The sequence below is a fragment of the Leucoraja erinacea genome, chromosome 3, assembly GCF_028641065.1.
Source record: "Leucoraja erinacea ecotype New England chromosome 3, Leri_hhj_1, whole genome shotgun sequence".
NCBI lineage: Eukaryota > Metazoa > Chordata > Chondrichthyes > Rajiformes > Rajidae > Leucoraja > Leucoraja erinaceus.
Window position 1 is genome coordinate 40,183,889 of NC_073379.1, and position 16,162 is coordinate 40,200,050.

The 16,162-nt window shown below is 44.6% G+C and overlaps 1 protein-coding gene across 2 annotated transcripts in view; it reads left to right on the forward strand.

Moving 5' to 3' along the window:
- The window catches only part of trpm3 (transient receptor potential cation channel, subfamily M, member 3), a 304,246-nt gene that overhangs the window by 162,307 nt on the left and 125,777 nt on the right, over positions 1 to 16,162 (forward strand). For both annotated transcript variants that reach the window (XM_055632483.1, XM_055632482.1), the window contains exons 2-5: positions 9,881 to 9,960; positions 10,720 to 10,918; positions 12,312 to 12,525; positions 15,369 to 15,493. In XM_055632483.1, coding sequence (XP_055488458.1) covers positions 9,881 to 9,960; positions 10,720 to 10,918; positions 12,312 to 12,525; positions 15,369 to 15,493 — 618 coding nt within the window. The remainder of the gene's footprint in view (positions 1 to 9,880; positions 9,961 to 10,719; positions 10,919 to 12,311; positions 12,526 to 15,368; positions 15,494 to 16,162) is intronic.

Here is a 16,162-nt window from a genome sequence, read left to right on the forward strand (position 1 = left end):
CCTTAAATGTTAAGGAGTTAAACGGAGAAGCTTCTGTCTACCCAGTTACTCAGGGTGCTGAGGTTGGGGGGAAAAGTCTTTTTTTTAAACAGCTCTTTAATGCTAACCTCCACTATCAAAGCTTAGCCACTTGATAGATTCATTATATTGTACAGCACAGAAACAGACTCATTCTGCCCCCGTCTCCCATGCAGATGGTAATGCCTATTTGCACTAATCCTATTTGGCAGCATTAGGCCTGTATCTCTCTACACCTTTCTTATATAAGTACTTGTCCAAATAGCTTTTAATTGTATCCACCTCTGACACGTCATCGGGCAACTCAGTTAAGATAGCCATTTTCCGTTGTGTGATTTACCCTCTTCTCCTTTAAATGTCTCCTCTTTCACCTTAAACCTGTGCCTTCTAGTTTCACCCATTTGGGGAAAATGACTGAATATCTATCCTATCGTATTTTATCATTTTACGTCTCCCCATCTATGCCCCTCACCGCCCTTTGCTTCCTATGTTCCAGTGAGAATAAATCTAGTCTCAGCCCTCCAATGCAGGCAGCATCCTTGTGAATCTCTTTTCATTTTTCCTATTGATGCCACATCCTTCCCGTAGTGTGGTGATTAGAATTGTACACAATACTGCAAGTACAATCTAACTCAGCCCTAACTCTAATACTCAGTGCATCTGCCTATGACGGCAAGCATACCCGATCCACTCATGACACCGTTTTCAGTGAGCTGTGGACTTGTATCCCAAGGTCCCTTCGTACATCAACACTGGTCCTTGCTATTTACTCTCTATGTTCCACAAGAATGTGACTTCCCAAAGTGCACTACCTCACACTTGTTTGGATTAAATTCTACCCACATTTCATTACATCTGTGGCCCATGAGAAATAGAAGAGTCATTTTGATCTCCACTTTATGGAAAGTTTACATGGACGCACTGCTGAACAAAAGGATGATATCAAGATTGTATGGATATAGCTTGGGCTTTCATTCTCCAGAAAAAAGACTCGGTCGGGAGGAACCTAAATGTGGGGGTGAGGGGATGGGAAGGAGAGGGGCGTGAGGTGGGAGGGAGGAGCGGATTATAAAAGAGATTGATGGATATCCATTAAAAATGCGATCGTTAGCATGGAGTGTTAGTCACAGATTAAATATCGAGGAGCAGCCTTTGTGTTGCGAGTGTGGTGAGAATAATCTTGACGCAGAAAAGAATGGTTGAGGCAAAGAAAAAGTTATCAATGAGGGGAAGCTGAATAAGCTTGCAGGAGAGAAAGGGATGGGAGAAAATGACACGAGGAGGCATGGGAAGAGGGCCAAGAACTCATTAGGGTGAAGGATCTGTGTGTGTGCTGCAGACTGCATGTACTTCTACATAATTATGAGTTAGGTGAGAAAAGCAACAAGCAAAAGGAAAATAATTGCCCAGAGATTTGAGCATGAATGGCTTGCCTTCACTTTGCAATGTTGAAGTCATGGCCACATCATACACATTCCCTGTGCTCCAAGCCAGCCTTTGACTTCAACCAAAAGAGGCCATGAGCTGTTATAACTAGGGATGTAAAATCATACCTTCAGCATGAACCATGTTGCTTACTAAGTTGCCAATAACAACTCTTAATGTTCCAGCGAGGCCAAGAATGCACTTGGGTCATTGAGCGGTGAGCAGATAGAAATTTCTCTGCATAAATTGTTGGTCTTAATGATTAGAAAATACGCAATGCTTGCATGAGGAGAAAATCTAAATTAAAGTGGGTGAATTCAATTGTAAATCTAGTTTAGGAAGTAAAATAAAGAGAAACAAGGAAGCAGTGGAAGAAAGCAGAGAAAAATGGAAAATCAGGCTGGAACTTGGGGGGAAATGTGGCACAATTGGCATTTAATTGAGAAAGGATAGTGCAAATCCTGAACGTGCTGGTGGCTCTTTACTGATGATTTCCTGGTGAGCTTTGACCTTGGACTACACCTGGAATGCAGCGACGGTGCAAGGGCTAGGCAGCAGTTCCTCATGACCTGTACTCAAGAACTTGCTCATTGAATGTTAGACCTGGCACAGGAACAGCAACTCCATTCACTGCAATGTAGAGAAGCAGCTACAGCCATGGACATGCTATTGCTCACCTGGCATAATGGCTGTTTCTAAACGGTTGAAAACACCCCTCTGAATCACCATGAGACATAATAAAAGTGTAATATGAAGACAAATTGAACTACATGCTATTTTAACCCACTACGTGCTATTTTATCCGTCTATACATCAGCCCAAGTACATCCGTGCATGTCTCAGTGTCTAATGTTGTTTGATACTGTCCCATGAAGCAGATTGGGAAGCTCCAATCTGTTGAAGTCACAACATAAATATAATTTGAAACTTGGCTCACTGAAGTTTGTCTTGGTGAAGATAATGTTACAAGCACTGACAAATTCCAGAAATACATTTCTGGAATTTACCATTGAAGGTAGACACAAAATACTGGAGTAACTTAGGCAGCATCTCTGGAGAAAGGTCCTGACCCAAAACCTATCAATTTTCTCCAGAGATGCTGACGGCCTGTTGAGTTGCTCCAGTACTTTGGGTCCATCTTCAATGTGTGAATGGTTGAGTTAAAGGCTGGTTTAGCTACACATTGCCCTGGGTTGGCCTATGCTTTTATTTACATATATTGCTGGGCAGCTGCATCTCCATGGCACATCCAGCCAGGTCCATCCGTCATTGCACTCTGCACATTGACTCCAACATCACTTCATAACTTCAACTCATGATGCCTGTGTGAATACTTCAGAAGAAGTGTTTCACATTTCATTGACGTGCTGCAAATGTTTTTACACCTTGAGCAACTATCTGCTAAACTGTTCCACCAACATGAAAGAGATCAAAGATTTCTTTTCTTGTCCCAATCATATATTAATTTTAAAGATGTCTCAGATGCTGACAGTTTTCTTGATCCCAGATCTTAAGCCCTGAGAGATTCAACTTGACACATTAGAGCAATGTTATTTTTAATCTTTGTGCTTGGAATCGCTTTCATAAATCCCTCATTGGTTTTCAGAAAGAAAACATCTTGCGCTATGTACAGTACATTTTGCACCCAGATTGCTCTACTGGTTACAAAGTATTTTTGGAGTTTAATCACGGTTGCGATGTATCCATTTTGTGCACAGCAATCCCCCACCAGCTGCACTGTAATAATCACCAGATAACACGTATTAATGGTTTTAGTTGAGGAATGGAAGTTGACCAAAGAAGCAGGGAGAATTCTTCAGCTCCTCTTTGAAAGAGTGGGCATGAAATCGCTTTAGTCAACTTGGTCTTAAGCCTCACATCAAAGGCAGTATGTTCAACAGTGCAGCTCTCCCACAGTATCTCACTGGGTCATCTGCCTGGATAGTCATTCCACTCAAACCTGGAGAGAACCCCCAACCATCAGAACTGTTTCTGTAAGAGGAAACCCGTCTGAAAAAGGGTCCCAACCTGAAACGTCACCTATCCATGTTCGACAGGGACGCTGTTTCACCCCTTGCTTTTCGCCAGCATTTTGTGTCTTTCACCCATGACATGCAGATGGACTCAGGATAAACCAGCACCTGCAGTTGCTTGTTTCTACTGATTCTATAGCACTTGTTAGGAAATAAGTGACCGAATGTGAACTTTTCCAATGAGGTAAATCCAGAACATCCCCAAATATCAAGGATTAGTGAGCATCATAAACAACATCAATCATATCTTACCAAAGGGCTAAAAATATATCATTATCAGTGCAGTTGGACTGTTGTTTATGTACCAATTAGAACTTTCTCTGTCTGATCAGCTCTGACAATTTACTGTTGATGCCACAGTCACAATGAAGTTCAAGAAACCCTCAGTTTTCCCAAGTGAGTATTCAATCTCCTGATTATTCATCTGCAGGTCGTGTGTTAAAGACCATTCATGATTGCTGTTGTTGATGGGATCTTACCATGTGTTGGTTGGCAGCTACATGTTTTCCTGTATTACAACAGTGACTGCATGATGAATTATCCTCAATAGTGGAACAACCATCCCTCATCTTTGTCCGTGGGTTCTTGCACTGCGTGAATTGGCCTGGCAAGATTCCAAATTGCTACAATGCTCAGTTCAATGAGTCTTCAGCACTTTGGCATGTCCTGGGGTTGCACCCAAGGTCAGGATCAAACCCGGTTCTCTCGCGCTATGAGGCAGCGGCTCTACTAGCTGCACCACTGCGCTGTCCTTAGGGGTATTCTCGTGAATCCCAGGGGAACCCATACCTCATTCAAGCCTTGGGCCCAATGCAGAATATCCACACATGGGAGTCAATCAGACTGTTGAGCCAAGTGCTGCCACAGGCATCCTCGATCTATACTGCTTGGATTCCCCCCACTAGTGAGAGTGAGTTCCACATCCTCACCACTTGGGGAAGAACTTTCTACTGTTGCCACATCCTTCCTGTAGGGTGGAATACTCTATTCAACTTATTAGTTGTTATCTTATGTTGATGATCCACTTTTCCACCCGCCCACAAAAGTAATAACTTCCCCACCAACTTATCGAATGTTTTCATTATTTTAAAATGTCCAGTCAGCTTTCTACCTTCCTTTTTATGCAGAACCAAATGCTGTTGCAACCTGGGATGCCCAATATAAGGACATTACCTGATACAGTTCCTCCTAAATTACAAGACTGTTGGGCTCCTGAGAACTGTCCGTAACTCAAACAGTTCACGTCAGAAATGCAGCTGCCCAGCAATATATGTAAATAAAAACATAGGCCAACCAAGGGCAATGTTTAGTTAAACCAGGCCTTTAACTCAACCATTCGGACATTGAAGATGGACACAGAGTGCTGAAGCAACTCAGCAGGCCAGGCAGCATCTATGGAGAAACTGGATAGGTGATGTTTCGGGCCAGGACCTTTCTCCAGAGATGATCCCTGACACACTGTGTTACTCTCGCATTTTGTGTCTATCTTTAGTGTAAACCGGCAACCGCAGTTCCTTCCTACACATTTGGATATTGAGTTCCCACTGGCAATAGGAAGATTCCCAAAGGCAGAAGATGCCTGCAGCCCCACAGCATCCATCCCACCAGTCTAACAAATGACCTTTTGTATGTACAGGCTGTACATAAATTGTATGCTCATAACTAGGGGAGGCTCCACACTGATAATGATGGAGGAAAAATGAATAGTTGCAGCCTAAATGGATCAAACATTTAATGGGCAATGAAACACATGAACCCATGTAACAGCAGGAATGGCCCATAAGGTTGAACCAGATCTGGCAACCAGCAAGGTCGTGGATAACCTATGCCTCAGGGCACCCGCCCTCTAAATCTACGGGCTCCCACACTGTTCAAAACGCACTCAAATCAGCCTCGAGCATGCTCAGAGTGTTATGGATGGCCAAGCATCCACAACACTCTGTATTGGAGAAATCAGAATTAGAGAGTAAATTCCCCCATCTCAGACCTGATCTGCATGTAATAGCACAGAGGATGAACAGACTTGGTCGCTTTCCTCAAGAAAAAAAAAAGCTGTGGGGTAAGCCTATAAAATAAAGAAAGTTTTTGATAGGGCGGAGGCAGAGAGGATGTTTACACTTGTGGGGAGGAACAGAACTAGAGGCTGTCAACGTAAAACAGAGCCAGGAAAATCTTTCGGGAATTCTTTACTCAAAGCATAATAATATAATAATACATTTTATTTATGGGCGCCTTTCAAGAGTCTCAAGGACAGAAGCATGGTGATGTTGTGAGGCTGTCCAACGCTGGGAGTGAATAATGGTGGTCGATTTAAGAACAAGATTTCAGTAAGAAAAGAGCAGAGGTTTATGCTGATACACTAATGGGGAAAGACCAGAGTAGAAATGCTGGTTGGTCTTGTTTCTGTGCCCTATGCCCTGTCTAATCCCATATAAGAGCTGTGTCAGCCTTTTGTTCTGATCAAATCAATAAATGGCATGTCGTAAATGATCACTGATATGTACTGAGAAGTCAATTGCAGTGTTGGACAGATTCACAGATTGTGCTGAAAAGATGTGCTAAATCTTATAAAGGTCATCCTTCAGCTATCTATCTATCTATCTATCTATCTATCTATCTATCTATCTATCTATCTATCTATCTATCTATCTATCTATCTATCTATCTATCTATCTATCTATCTATCTATCACACTAAAACTCTCATCTTGACCACTGTGTTGTTTTTAAATTTGCGCAAAAATGGTTCCCTATAGCGCTAGGGTTTTTCGTCACCTTATTCACCATTCTCCTCTTCTCCAAGCGCACCATTTTTTTCCAATCGGTGGAAGATTACAAAAGTTATGAAGGTTTAAAAAATCATGAGATCAGCAGATTGGTCTTCCCGCCTGTCAGTCACCATTAAGGTAACGCCCCTTCCAGCACCCGCTGGAGAATAAAGCATTGGAGGCAGGGCTGTGTCTGTGAACAGGTCCAGAAGCCGCCCGTCCAGAAGCTGCCGAGAATAAACCAGAAGCAGCGGAGTGTGGGCTGTGTTCCGCGGGCGGGGGCGGGCTGTGTTCGCGGGCGGGAGAGGCTGTGATCACGGGCAGATGCTGTGATCGCGACTGGCGCTGGGGACCGGAGCAGCTGAGTCAGTCTGGAGCCAGATCCTGGAGCCAGGAGTGCGGTCGGAGCTAGGGCCTGGAACTGGTGAGGCCACACACCCCCCTCCCACACCCTCCATCCCCTACACCCCCCCCCCCTACACCTCTCCCTCCCCAACACACACCCCCCCCCACACCCCCCCTCCCCTATCCTCATAACCCCCCCTACCCCCTCAACCCCACAAACCCCCTCCCCACCACCCCCCCACACCTCCACACACATCCCCTCCCCCCACACCCCCTCCCCCACACATCCCCTCCTCCCCACACACATCCCCTCCCCCCACACAGACCCCCCCACCACACCCCCCTTCCCCACAGCACCCCCCCCACCCCCCCCCCCCCCACACCACCCTCCCTCCCCCCCACACACACCTCGCTCCCCCCCTCCCCTCCCCCACACACACCCCACTCCCCTCCTCCACACCCCCCCCCCACACAGCCAACTTTCCCCACCCCCTTCACACACCTGCCTTCCCCACACACCCCCCCCCCCCACAAAACACCCCTCCCTCACACACAAACCCCTCCCCCACACACACCCCTCCCCGCACACGTTAGTTCGAACACTCAAGATCTGGAGCAGAAAGTGCTGGGCATTACCCGATCTGTTACGGGTACTAATCTCCCCACCAATGAAGGAAGCGTCCAATGGTGAACACTTCATTCACTCTACAGGAAGCCTTGCCTCAAGAAGGCACCTAATATCATCAAAGACCCACACCACCCTGGCCATGCTCTCTTCTCGCTGCCACCATCAGGGAGATGATCAGGTGCAGGAGCCTGAGAACTGTTACCTCCAGGTTCATAATAGCTTCTTCTCATCAAGCATCAGGCTCAGACCACCATGCACCGCCTGAACCACCACCCTACCACACTATGTACATTGACTTGCACTAACCCGGTCTGAATCACCTAGAATATCTGATCATTTGTTCTTTTATAGTTTAATGCGCTGGTAATCGCGGGTATTGTTCCAGTCCCAGTGCATGTGACAATCATATACTCTTCAGCTCTTCAGCTCTTGATAATTGCATGCATATGAGCAGCGCTCACAGTGAAATTACTGCTGTGTTTAAAGTAAGCCAATCCTCATTGATTACTCACTGAGCACTCCTTTTGGGCACTAAAATATTCTAAAACTACAAAAGTACACGAACAAATTATAATGATTGTAGGTGGTCAAAATATTAACATTTCCCAATTAATTGATATTCTTAGAATATAAAAATGCACATTATTATGCATGTGTCGTACAAGTGCAATCTAAAAATATACTAAAGTGTGCCAAAATCTAAATATATATCTAATAAATAAATGATAAAAAATAAAACAGTTCTACAATATACAAGACCACAGTAAATGCTAGGATTATATTCATATGCTTAAAATAACATTTAATAAAAATATGCTGAAAATTTACAGCATATATGGGTGAATATACATCACGAGCCACCTGCACGATACAGTAATTGCATTTGGTTATTCAAATATTCAGCTCTATTGATTTCAATGCAATGAATCTGCAGAATCGAGCATAATGCATAACCACTGCTGCACATCTCATCTGGGGATCAAAGATGGAACGGGTCACGATGCACATCTACAGACAATGGAAGCAAAAAACATACCCAGCATCGTCCTCATACTGATCGCAACCTTTGTGTTTGGCTGCATCAGGCTGTGCATAAGGCCAAAGCTCATGGGCACCAAGTGTCATTACTTGGTTCTACCTGTCCGCACTGGTGCGAAGGATGGGTCTGGCATTGCTGCTGTGTACTGTACCAGTCAGCTGCACCACCTGTCCTTAGTGCAAAAGTTCTTCCAGACCAACACTGTTGACCACAAGCCCACCTTCAGTGGACAGCACAGAACATGCTGCCGGCTCTGCAGGGCAGGGAATTGATGGATCCTGTGGGGTGGTTCCCTGAGACTAAGCACCATTGCAAGCACCAAGACGTGGCTTGGCTGTTGGTGAGAGGAGCCCTCCCAGTCAGATCCTTCCTGTATCAGGCAAAAGATATAGGTGTGAAAACGCACATCTCCAGATTCAGAGACAGTTTGTTCCCAGCTGTTATGTGGCAACTGAACCATCCTACCACAACTAGAGAGCAGCCCTGAGCTACTTTCTACCTCATTGGAGACCCTTGGACTATCTTTGACCGGACTTTACGGGACTTTTCCTTACACAAAACGTTATTCATGTTATTTCCTTTTATTATGTTTCTGCACACTATAAATGGCTCGATTGTAATCATGTATTGTCTTTCCGCTGACTGGTTAGTGTGCAACAAAAGCTTTTCACTGTACCTCGGTACACGTGTCAATAAACTAAACTCATCTCAACGATTAGAATTAGCACAGGCCATTTGAATCTTATTTACATTATTGGATACTTGGGTTGTGTTTGCCGCAACTAGCCAATCAAAAGCCCCAGTTGAACACATAAGTGGCAGGTTGACAATCCAGCTCCATGAATATAGATATCTTTAATTTCCACAAGTTGTGAATGATTTATTGTTCTTGTAACTCCCTCTGGTATCATATAACTTAAACACTTCCAAACACGTCCTTAACATGAGGCAAGTTAAGTGAAATCCTCACAAAATACTCTTGATTAAATGATAGCTACAACCTAACTGAATAGTGGATTAGACTAGAGGCCTTCATTTGAGGCTATACAGCAGACAAATGCTGAAATGTGGTCCATTAGTGGGGCACCTTGTTGACTTCTGGTCACATGTATTAGGTTTCTTTACCTTACTCTCTTTTATATTCTAACTTAGAGTAACACCAACCTTAAGGCTGTTATTACTATGGCTGAGTTTGTTTCTCATCGGGCAGGTCATTAATATTTTTTTCAGGCTCAGCCCAGCTTTATTGTCCATTCCTAATCATCGTGGATCTGAGTGACTTGCTGAGGCATTTCAGAGGCAGTGAAATGCTGCGTACTGAAATCACAGGTAGGCCAAACTAGATGAAGATAGCACATTCCCTTCTAATGGGGACCTTAGATAGGCTTTTACAATAATCAGACAGTTTCATAGTTTCAATTACTGAGACTAATCTTTCTTTTTCCAGATTTATTCATAATTACCTGTAGCTAACTCCCCCAGCTGTTGAACTGGGAATTGAACTCACTTGCAGATCTTTTAGTCCAAGATCTTAATTACAGGTCGACTAATATCTACAATGTAATATCAACTCATTACCCTTGAGTAGGTGAATGGACTCAATTATTATTCTTTCTCTGTTGCAGGCCCAGAAGTCATGGATAGAGAGAGCGTTTTGCAAGCGAGAATGTGTCCACATCATACCGAGCACAAAAGACCACCACAGGTAACACATCTATCTGTGCAGTACATTGGGGTACAGCCTGCGGCAGAATAAAGGACAATAGCAAAGACTTTTCATATTTGTGTACAACACAGAAGCAGGTCAGGTGGTCCACTGATTCAATGCCTTTGCCCCATAACAATCCTGTCCCCGTTTTCTCCAATTATCTCCCCTGTCTCTCCGATTAACTATCCCCACTAGGGGTAATTTACAGCAGCTCATTACCCAACTAGCACATTTTGGGATGCAGGAGGAAGCACAAACTCACAGGGAGGAGGTGGAACTCCTTTTGGTCGGCACGCTGATGCAGCGGTAGAATTGCTGCCTGACAACGCCAGAGACCCGGGTTCGATCTTGACTATGGGTACTGTCTGTACGGAGTTTGTACATTCTTCTCGTTACCTGCATGGGTTTTCCCCGGGTGATCCGTTTTCCTCCCACCCACACTCGAAAGACGTACAAATTTAATTGGCTTTGGTAAAATGACAAATTGTCCCTAGTGTGTAGGATAGTGTTAGTGTGCGGGGATTGGCGGCGGCACGGACTCGGTGGGCCAAATGATCTGTTTCCACGCTGTATCTCCAAACTAAACTAAACTCACTAGGTCACAGGAATGGGTGATCAATGGTCGGTGGGCAGAAGGGCCTGTGTCCATGCTGCATCTTTCAGTTAATTGATCTGATCCATACCCAGCCTTGTCTCACTTCAGCTCTTTGTTAAAGGGAAATGTAAGAGACTTCTCTTTTTTCCTGGTCGGGGTAGGTGCTGTTGTGGGCGACTAATGGGACAACATGTCGGATTACCCCCTGCCATCTCCATCAGCCACAACGACAGTGGAGAAAGCAGAAGCACAAAGAATGACCTGGAGAAGTGGTCTGTCAGCAAGCACACCCAGCTGAGCCCAACGGATGCCTTTGGCACCATCGAATTCCAGGGAGGAGGACACTCTAACAAAGCCATGGTAACCAGCTTGACTTTGAGAAAGTCGGGGGCAAGGGGCTTCAGAAATAGGATGTGTAAAATGTGACCAATCTTTCTCACAACTGATTTGAGCGCAGTCAGCTGTGGCTCAATGCGTTAGACTTTCATCTCTGGGCCAAAAGGTATGCGTTCAAATTTCATTACAGAGACTTGAACTGAAATATAGACCTGTTCAGGTGAGCTGTAATTGTGGCCGCTTTCATGTAGGGCATTAATGTAAGGGCACTGTCTGCCTCTTAGAGGGACATAAACATATCCATGGCAAAATGCCCCTGGAGATTACACCTGTGGTGAAGAGACAATGACTTGTTACACCAAGATATATGGCAATGCATTGGCTTCCAATGTTCTTAATGGTGCCTCAAGAAGAGCGTTTTCAAAAGTAACATAGATCATTTAATTGAAGAAATCGATAAACAAGGTCACAGCAACCCAAGCACCACACACCACAAACACCCGTGAAACATCTAGGAGTTTGTTTTTGGGATGTTAATTGAGGTTTGGCCTGGATACCTTACAGCTCTTGGTCCCATGTAGCATTGTCTGCATTTATGTGCTATTGAGCATCTCAGGCATTTGACGCTCAATATTGCACTAGCATTTCCATCTATGTTACATGGCCTTGCATAGCGGTGAGATCCTCCCACCAGTGACTTGGAATGTGAATTCTGCTGGTGGATCGAGCTGCCACTTAACCATAACATCTAACTATCTACACCACTTAAACTATGTCACCCTAGCCCGCATATTACTCCAGACTAACATCAATATTTAACTGCTACCTGAAATGACACTAAGTTCAAGGCAATAAATCTCAGCCCTCTTAGCAATATCTCAGAATGAATTTTAAACAATATAGAAACATCGAAACATAGAAAATAGGTGCAGGAGGAGGCCATTAGGCCCTTCGAGCCAGCACCGCCATTCATTGTGATCATGGCTGATCGTCCCCAATATAAACCTGCTCCTTCCCCCTGTACATTTAAAATTCCTGTTACAACAGTCCGCTTATTTAAGCTATCAATTCATATGTTCAATTTCATTAAATAGTGCAGATGTAATTTTGATCCCAGTTTGACTGAATATGAATGATCTCACTAGTGGTGACCATGAACTCCTCCATTGTTGCCACTAAAGTGTCCCATGTTGAGAGTACAAAACATGCCACATGTTAGTGGCTGCACATTTAACTCAATCTCCAGTACCTACAGTAATTTTGTTGACAGAAGAGTAGTATTGTATCGTTAAGTAGAACTGAATGAATTTTAAGATTGTGGTAATTTATTTCTCAGTACCTTTACACTCAGTGTTGATGGTGAGGATGACCATGATCTTGAAACCTAACTCCCTTTCTCTTCCCCCACTTGGTGTAGTATGTGCGTGTTTCTTTTGACACAAAGCCCGACTTGCTCTTGCACTTGATGACAAAGGAATGGCAGCTAGACCTCCCAAAGCTACTGATCTCCATACATGGTGGCCTCCAAAACTTTGAGCTTCAACCTAAACTAAAGCAAGTCTTTGGAAAGGGTTTAATTAAGGCAGCTATGACGACAGGGGCTTGGATATTCACCGGAGGTGTCAACACAGGTGAGGAATCGTTCTTTACTGCTACTAGCTAAGTATTGAATTGAATTGAATTTCCTTTATTGTCATTTAGACCATTGAACGAAATTTTGTGCCTGCAGTCATACATACAATAATACAATAATAGACAACAGAACTGACAGTAAACACAAATTAACATCCACCACAGTGAGTCCACCAAGCACCTCCTCACTGTGATGGAGGCAAGAATCTTAGGGCTGCAGTCTCTTCCCTCCTCTTCTCCCTCTGCGCTGAGGCGATACCCCACCGGGCAATGGTAAATCAGTCCCGCGGCTCACCGAGCTCCGCGAACGGGCCGGTTCAAACACCGCGGCCCGGGGTGGTCGAAGCTGCCGCCCTCCAGTCCAACGGACGCAGCTGTTGACGATGTCGTCCACTGGCCCGCGGCCAAACCCCGGACTCAGGCCGCCGCCGCCAGAACATCGTCTCAGCCACCAGAGCACCGTATGATTTTTGTTTAGAAATTCCCCTTGCGCTATTATGAACATAACTCTGCTCAGAGTATTAATACAATCTGTCTATTGACATTATCAATCCCTCTGTGATAGAAGCAGATTCTTAGTGTTTTAATGCATATGTTTTACATAGTTTAATTTTTCCTTTTTCATTCCTTCCATTTGCTCTTCTCTTTATCTTAGCCCTTTGCTACCATTTTATATTTTCTTCCTATTCTTCACTATACAGCTTTTAAGTTTCCTGTTTTTCCTGCCCTTCATGAGGACTGTCAATCTCTCTTTCTCTGTCTATCTATCTCTCCATCCCTCTTTATTCCCTTAAACATGTCTCTCTGTGCACCTGGCCGGCCACCTTTCTGTGTCACCATTAGTTTTGAACAATAAAGGAACTGAACAGAGGTGACTAGTTTGCGATTGAGTTGGCCTGGGTTATAACATACCGCAAGATGTAGGCATGTTCACAGTGGAAGTGCAAACTTAGGCCTATTTCATATCCTGAGGAAATTTGCATGAAAAAAATCATCACAAGAATTTCCCTGAATGTGTCAACGACGCTGCCAAGATATATCCTGAAACCGCGCCTTCCTTATCTATGTAGTTTCTCTCATCTCCAACAGGTGATATGGAATTCACTGAAGGTATCATTTTATTTTATACTGCTTATACTTAAGTTTGCTTTTTGTTTAGGAATTCTTCTTACTCTATTATGAAGATAACTATTCTCAGACTATTAAACTGAAATGTCTACTATCATTTCCATTCGCTTTCTGATGCAAGCAATCACATTATTTTCATCAGAAATGTATCTCCCTCTCTCCCCCCACCTTTCTCTCCCCCTTCTCTCTCCCCCTCGCTACCCCCCCTATATCCCCCTCCTCTATCCCCCCCTCTATCCCCCCCCTCTATCCCCCCCCTCTATCCCCCCTCTATCCCCCTCTCTCTCTCCTTCCCATCCCCCCCCCTCCTTTCTCTCCCCCCCTCTCTCTCTCTCTCCCTCTCTCTCTCTCCCTCCCTCTCTCTCCCCCTCCTTCCCCCTCTCTCCCCCCCCCTCCCTCCTCCCCTCCTCTCTCCCCCCATCCCCCCTCTCTTCTCCCCCCCCCTCTCTCCCCCCCTTTCTCCCCCCTCTCTCCCCCATCTCTCTCTCCCCTCTCACCCTTCTAATGTGCTGAGATTCTCACAGACCTGATGGAGGTTGACTGTCTATGGACAGCACACACACCAGGAAATGTGGACCAACAATCCCGTGGGATGGCACAGCAAAGATACTGGTGACCTGGGAAATGACAAACCCAAAAATAAACAGGGCTGTCAAATGGAATCAGATGTTTTCACGGGAGAGGAAGTGGTGAAACAGGAAGGCTAAGGAGCTGACTGAGGCAGGAATGTTTAGGCAATCACAAAGGAAAGGGACTCCGGCAGATGGGTTCCAACAGCTTCATTCATTGCAAGGAAAATAATATTGAGTGAGAGCTGTGAACATTTATGGCCACCATCCTACAGGAAGTGGCAGGAAGTGGTATTAGTATAGATAGGAACTTGCTGGCCAGCATGGACATGATGGACCAATAGTTATTTTCTGTGCCGTGTAACGCTATGAAGTGATATCACCATGGAAGATGCAGGTAAGATTTCTGAGTTTTTTTGTTAGGGGTTGAAGGATTGTAGCTTTGAGGAGAGGTTAAACAGCCTGAGGTCTCCTCCTCATTGGAACAGAGCTGACTGTGGGGATTTAACTGAATTGTGTAAAAACCATGAGACGCATGGGTGGGGTGAACAGGAAGGGTCTAGTCTGATTATCAGAGAGAGTCATAGTGATACAGTATGGTAACAGGCCCTTCGACCCAAGAGAGCTAACTCGGAAATGCAGGTGGAAGAATTGCTTTTCATCCAAAGAGTGGTGGGGATCTGGGACTTTTGGACGTGGTTGCAGGCAGAAATCCTCATTGCATTAAAAAATATTTGTATGAGCACTTCATGTCTGCAGGTCAATGGATTGAGTGTTGAAATGTTGGATTAGAGTAAGTATATTTTTCTCTGATCAACATGGACGTGGTGAGCTATCGTGATTATATGAAATAGATTTTAGAAAGTTAGATCTTGAATGTCAAGTCTGCAGATTCTCAGCTCAAACATTTGCAAGCAAGGTCTCGCGTGTTAACTTTTGTCCAGCTTTTCGCAACCTGTCTGAGTATTTTCCTTGGCTATGTACGAACCCTCCATTGAACTGCTTGCGCAGCGGTTTGATGGTGCTATGTGAATGCACTGTTGCTGCTGTGATCGTTGCATGATATGAACAACCAATTGAGGATTCCCACAGGTCAATGTACCGGAATGGTGCTGCAGTCATGTTTTCCATGGGTTCATTCTTAGGGGTCATCCGCCACGTTGGAGATGCACTCAAGGACCACGCCTCGAAGTCTAGAGGAAGGATCTGCATTATAGGCATCGCTCCATGGGGAATAGTGGAGAATCAAGAGGATCTGATTGGAAAGGATGTAGGTATCTTATGTTTTATTCTTTTATATTATGTTCAATTTGGAATACTAAATGAATGTTCCAAATAAACACCTGAAAGCAAAGCCAATACAACAAAAAAAACTCTCAGATGACTCCATTGTAGAAATAGATTGCTGATAACCTGCTACAGTATCCTCGTCACATTTAAAAGCAAGTAGCAAAACAATGTGTGAACCAATTGAACTAGTGAAGAACAAATACACTATGCACTACAAATGAACAAATGGGTGGCACAGTGGCACAGTGGTAGAGTTGCTGCCTTACAGCGTCGGAGACCCGGGTTCAATCCTGACCATGGGTGCTGTCTGTACGGTGTTTGTACATTCTCCCTGTGACCGCATGGGTTTTCTCCGGGTACTCCAGTTTCCTCCCACATTTCAAAGCCATACAGGTTTGTAGGTTAATTGGCTTCCGTAAAAATTGTACATTGTCCCTAGTGTGTAGGATAGTGCTCGTGTGCAGGGATTCAGTGGGCCGAAGGGCCTGTTTGCTGGTTGTATCATTGTGTCTTACATCATGGAAACTGGTCCTTTATTCCAACCTGCCCACAACGGCCAACATGTCCCATCTACACTAGTCCCACCTGTCTGCGTTTGGCCCATATCCCCCTAAACCTGTCCTATCGTGTACCTGTCTAAATGTTTCTT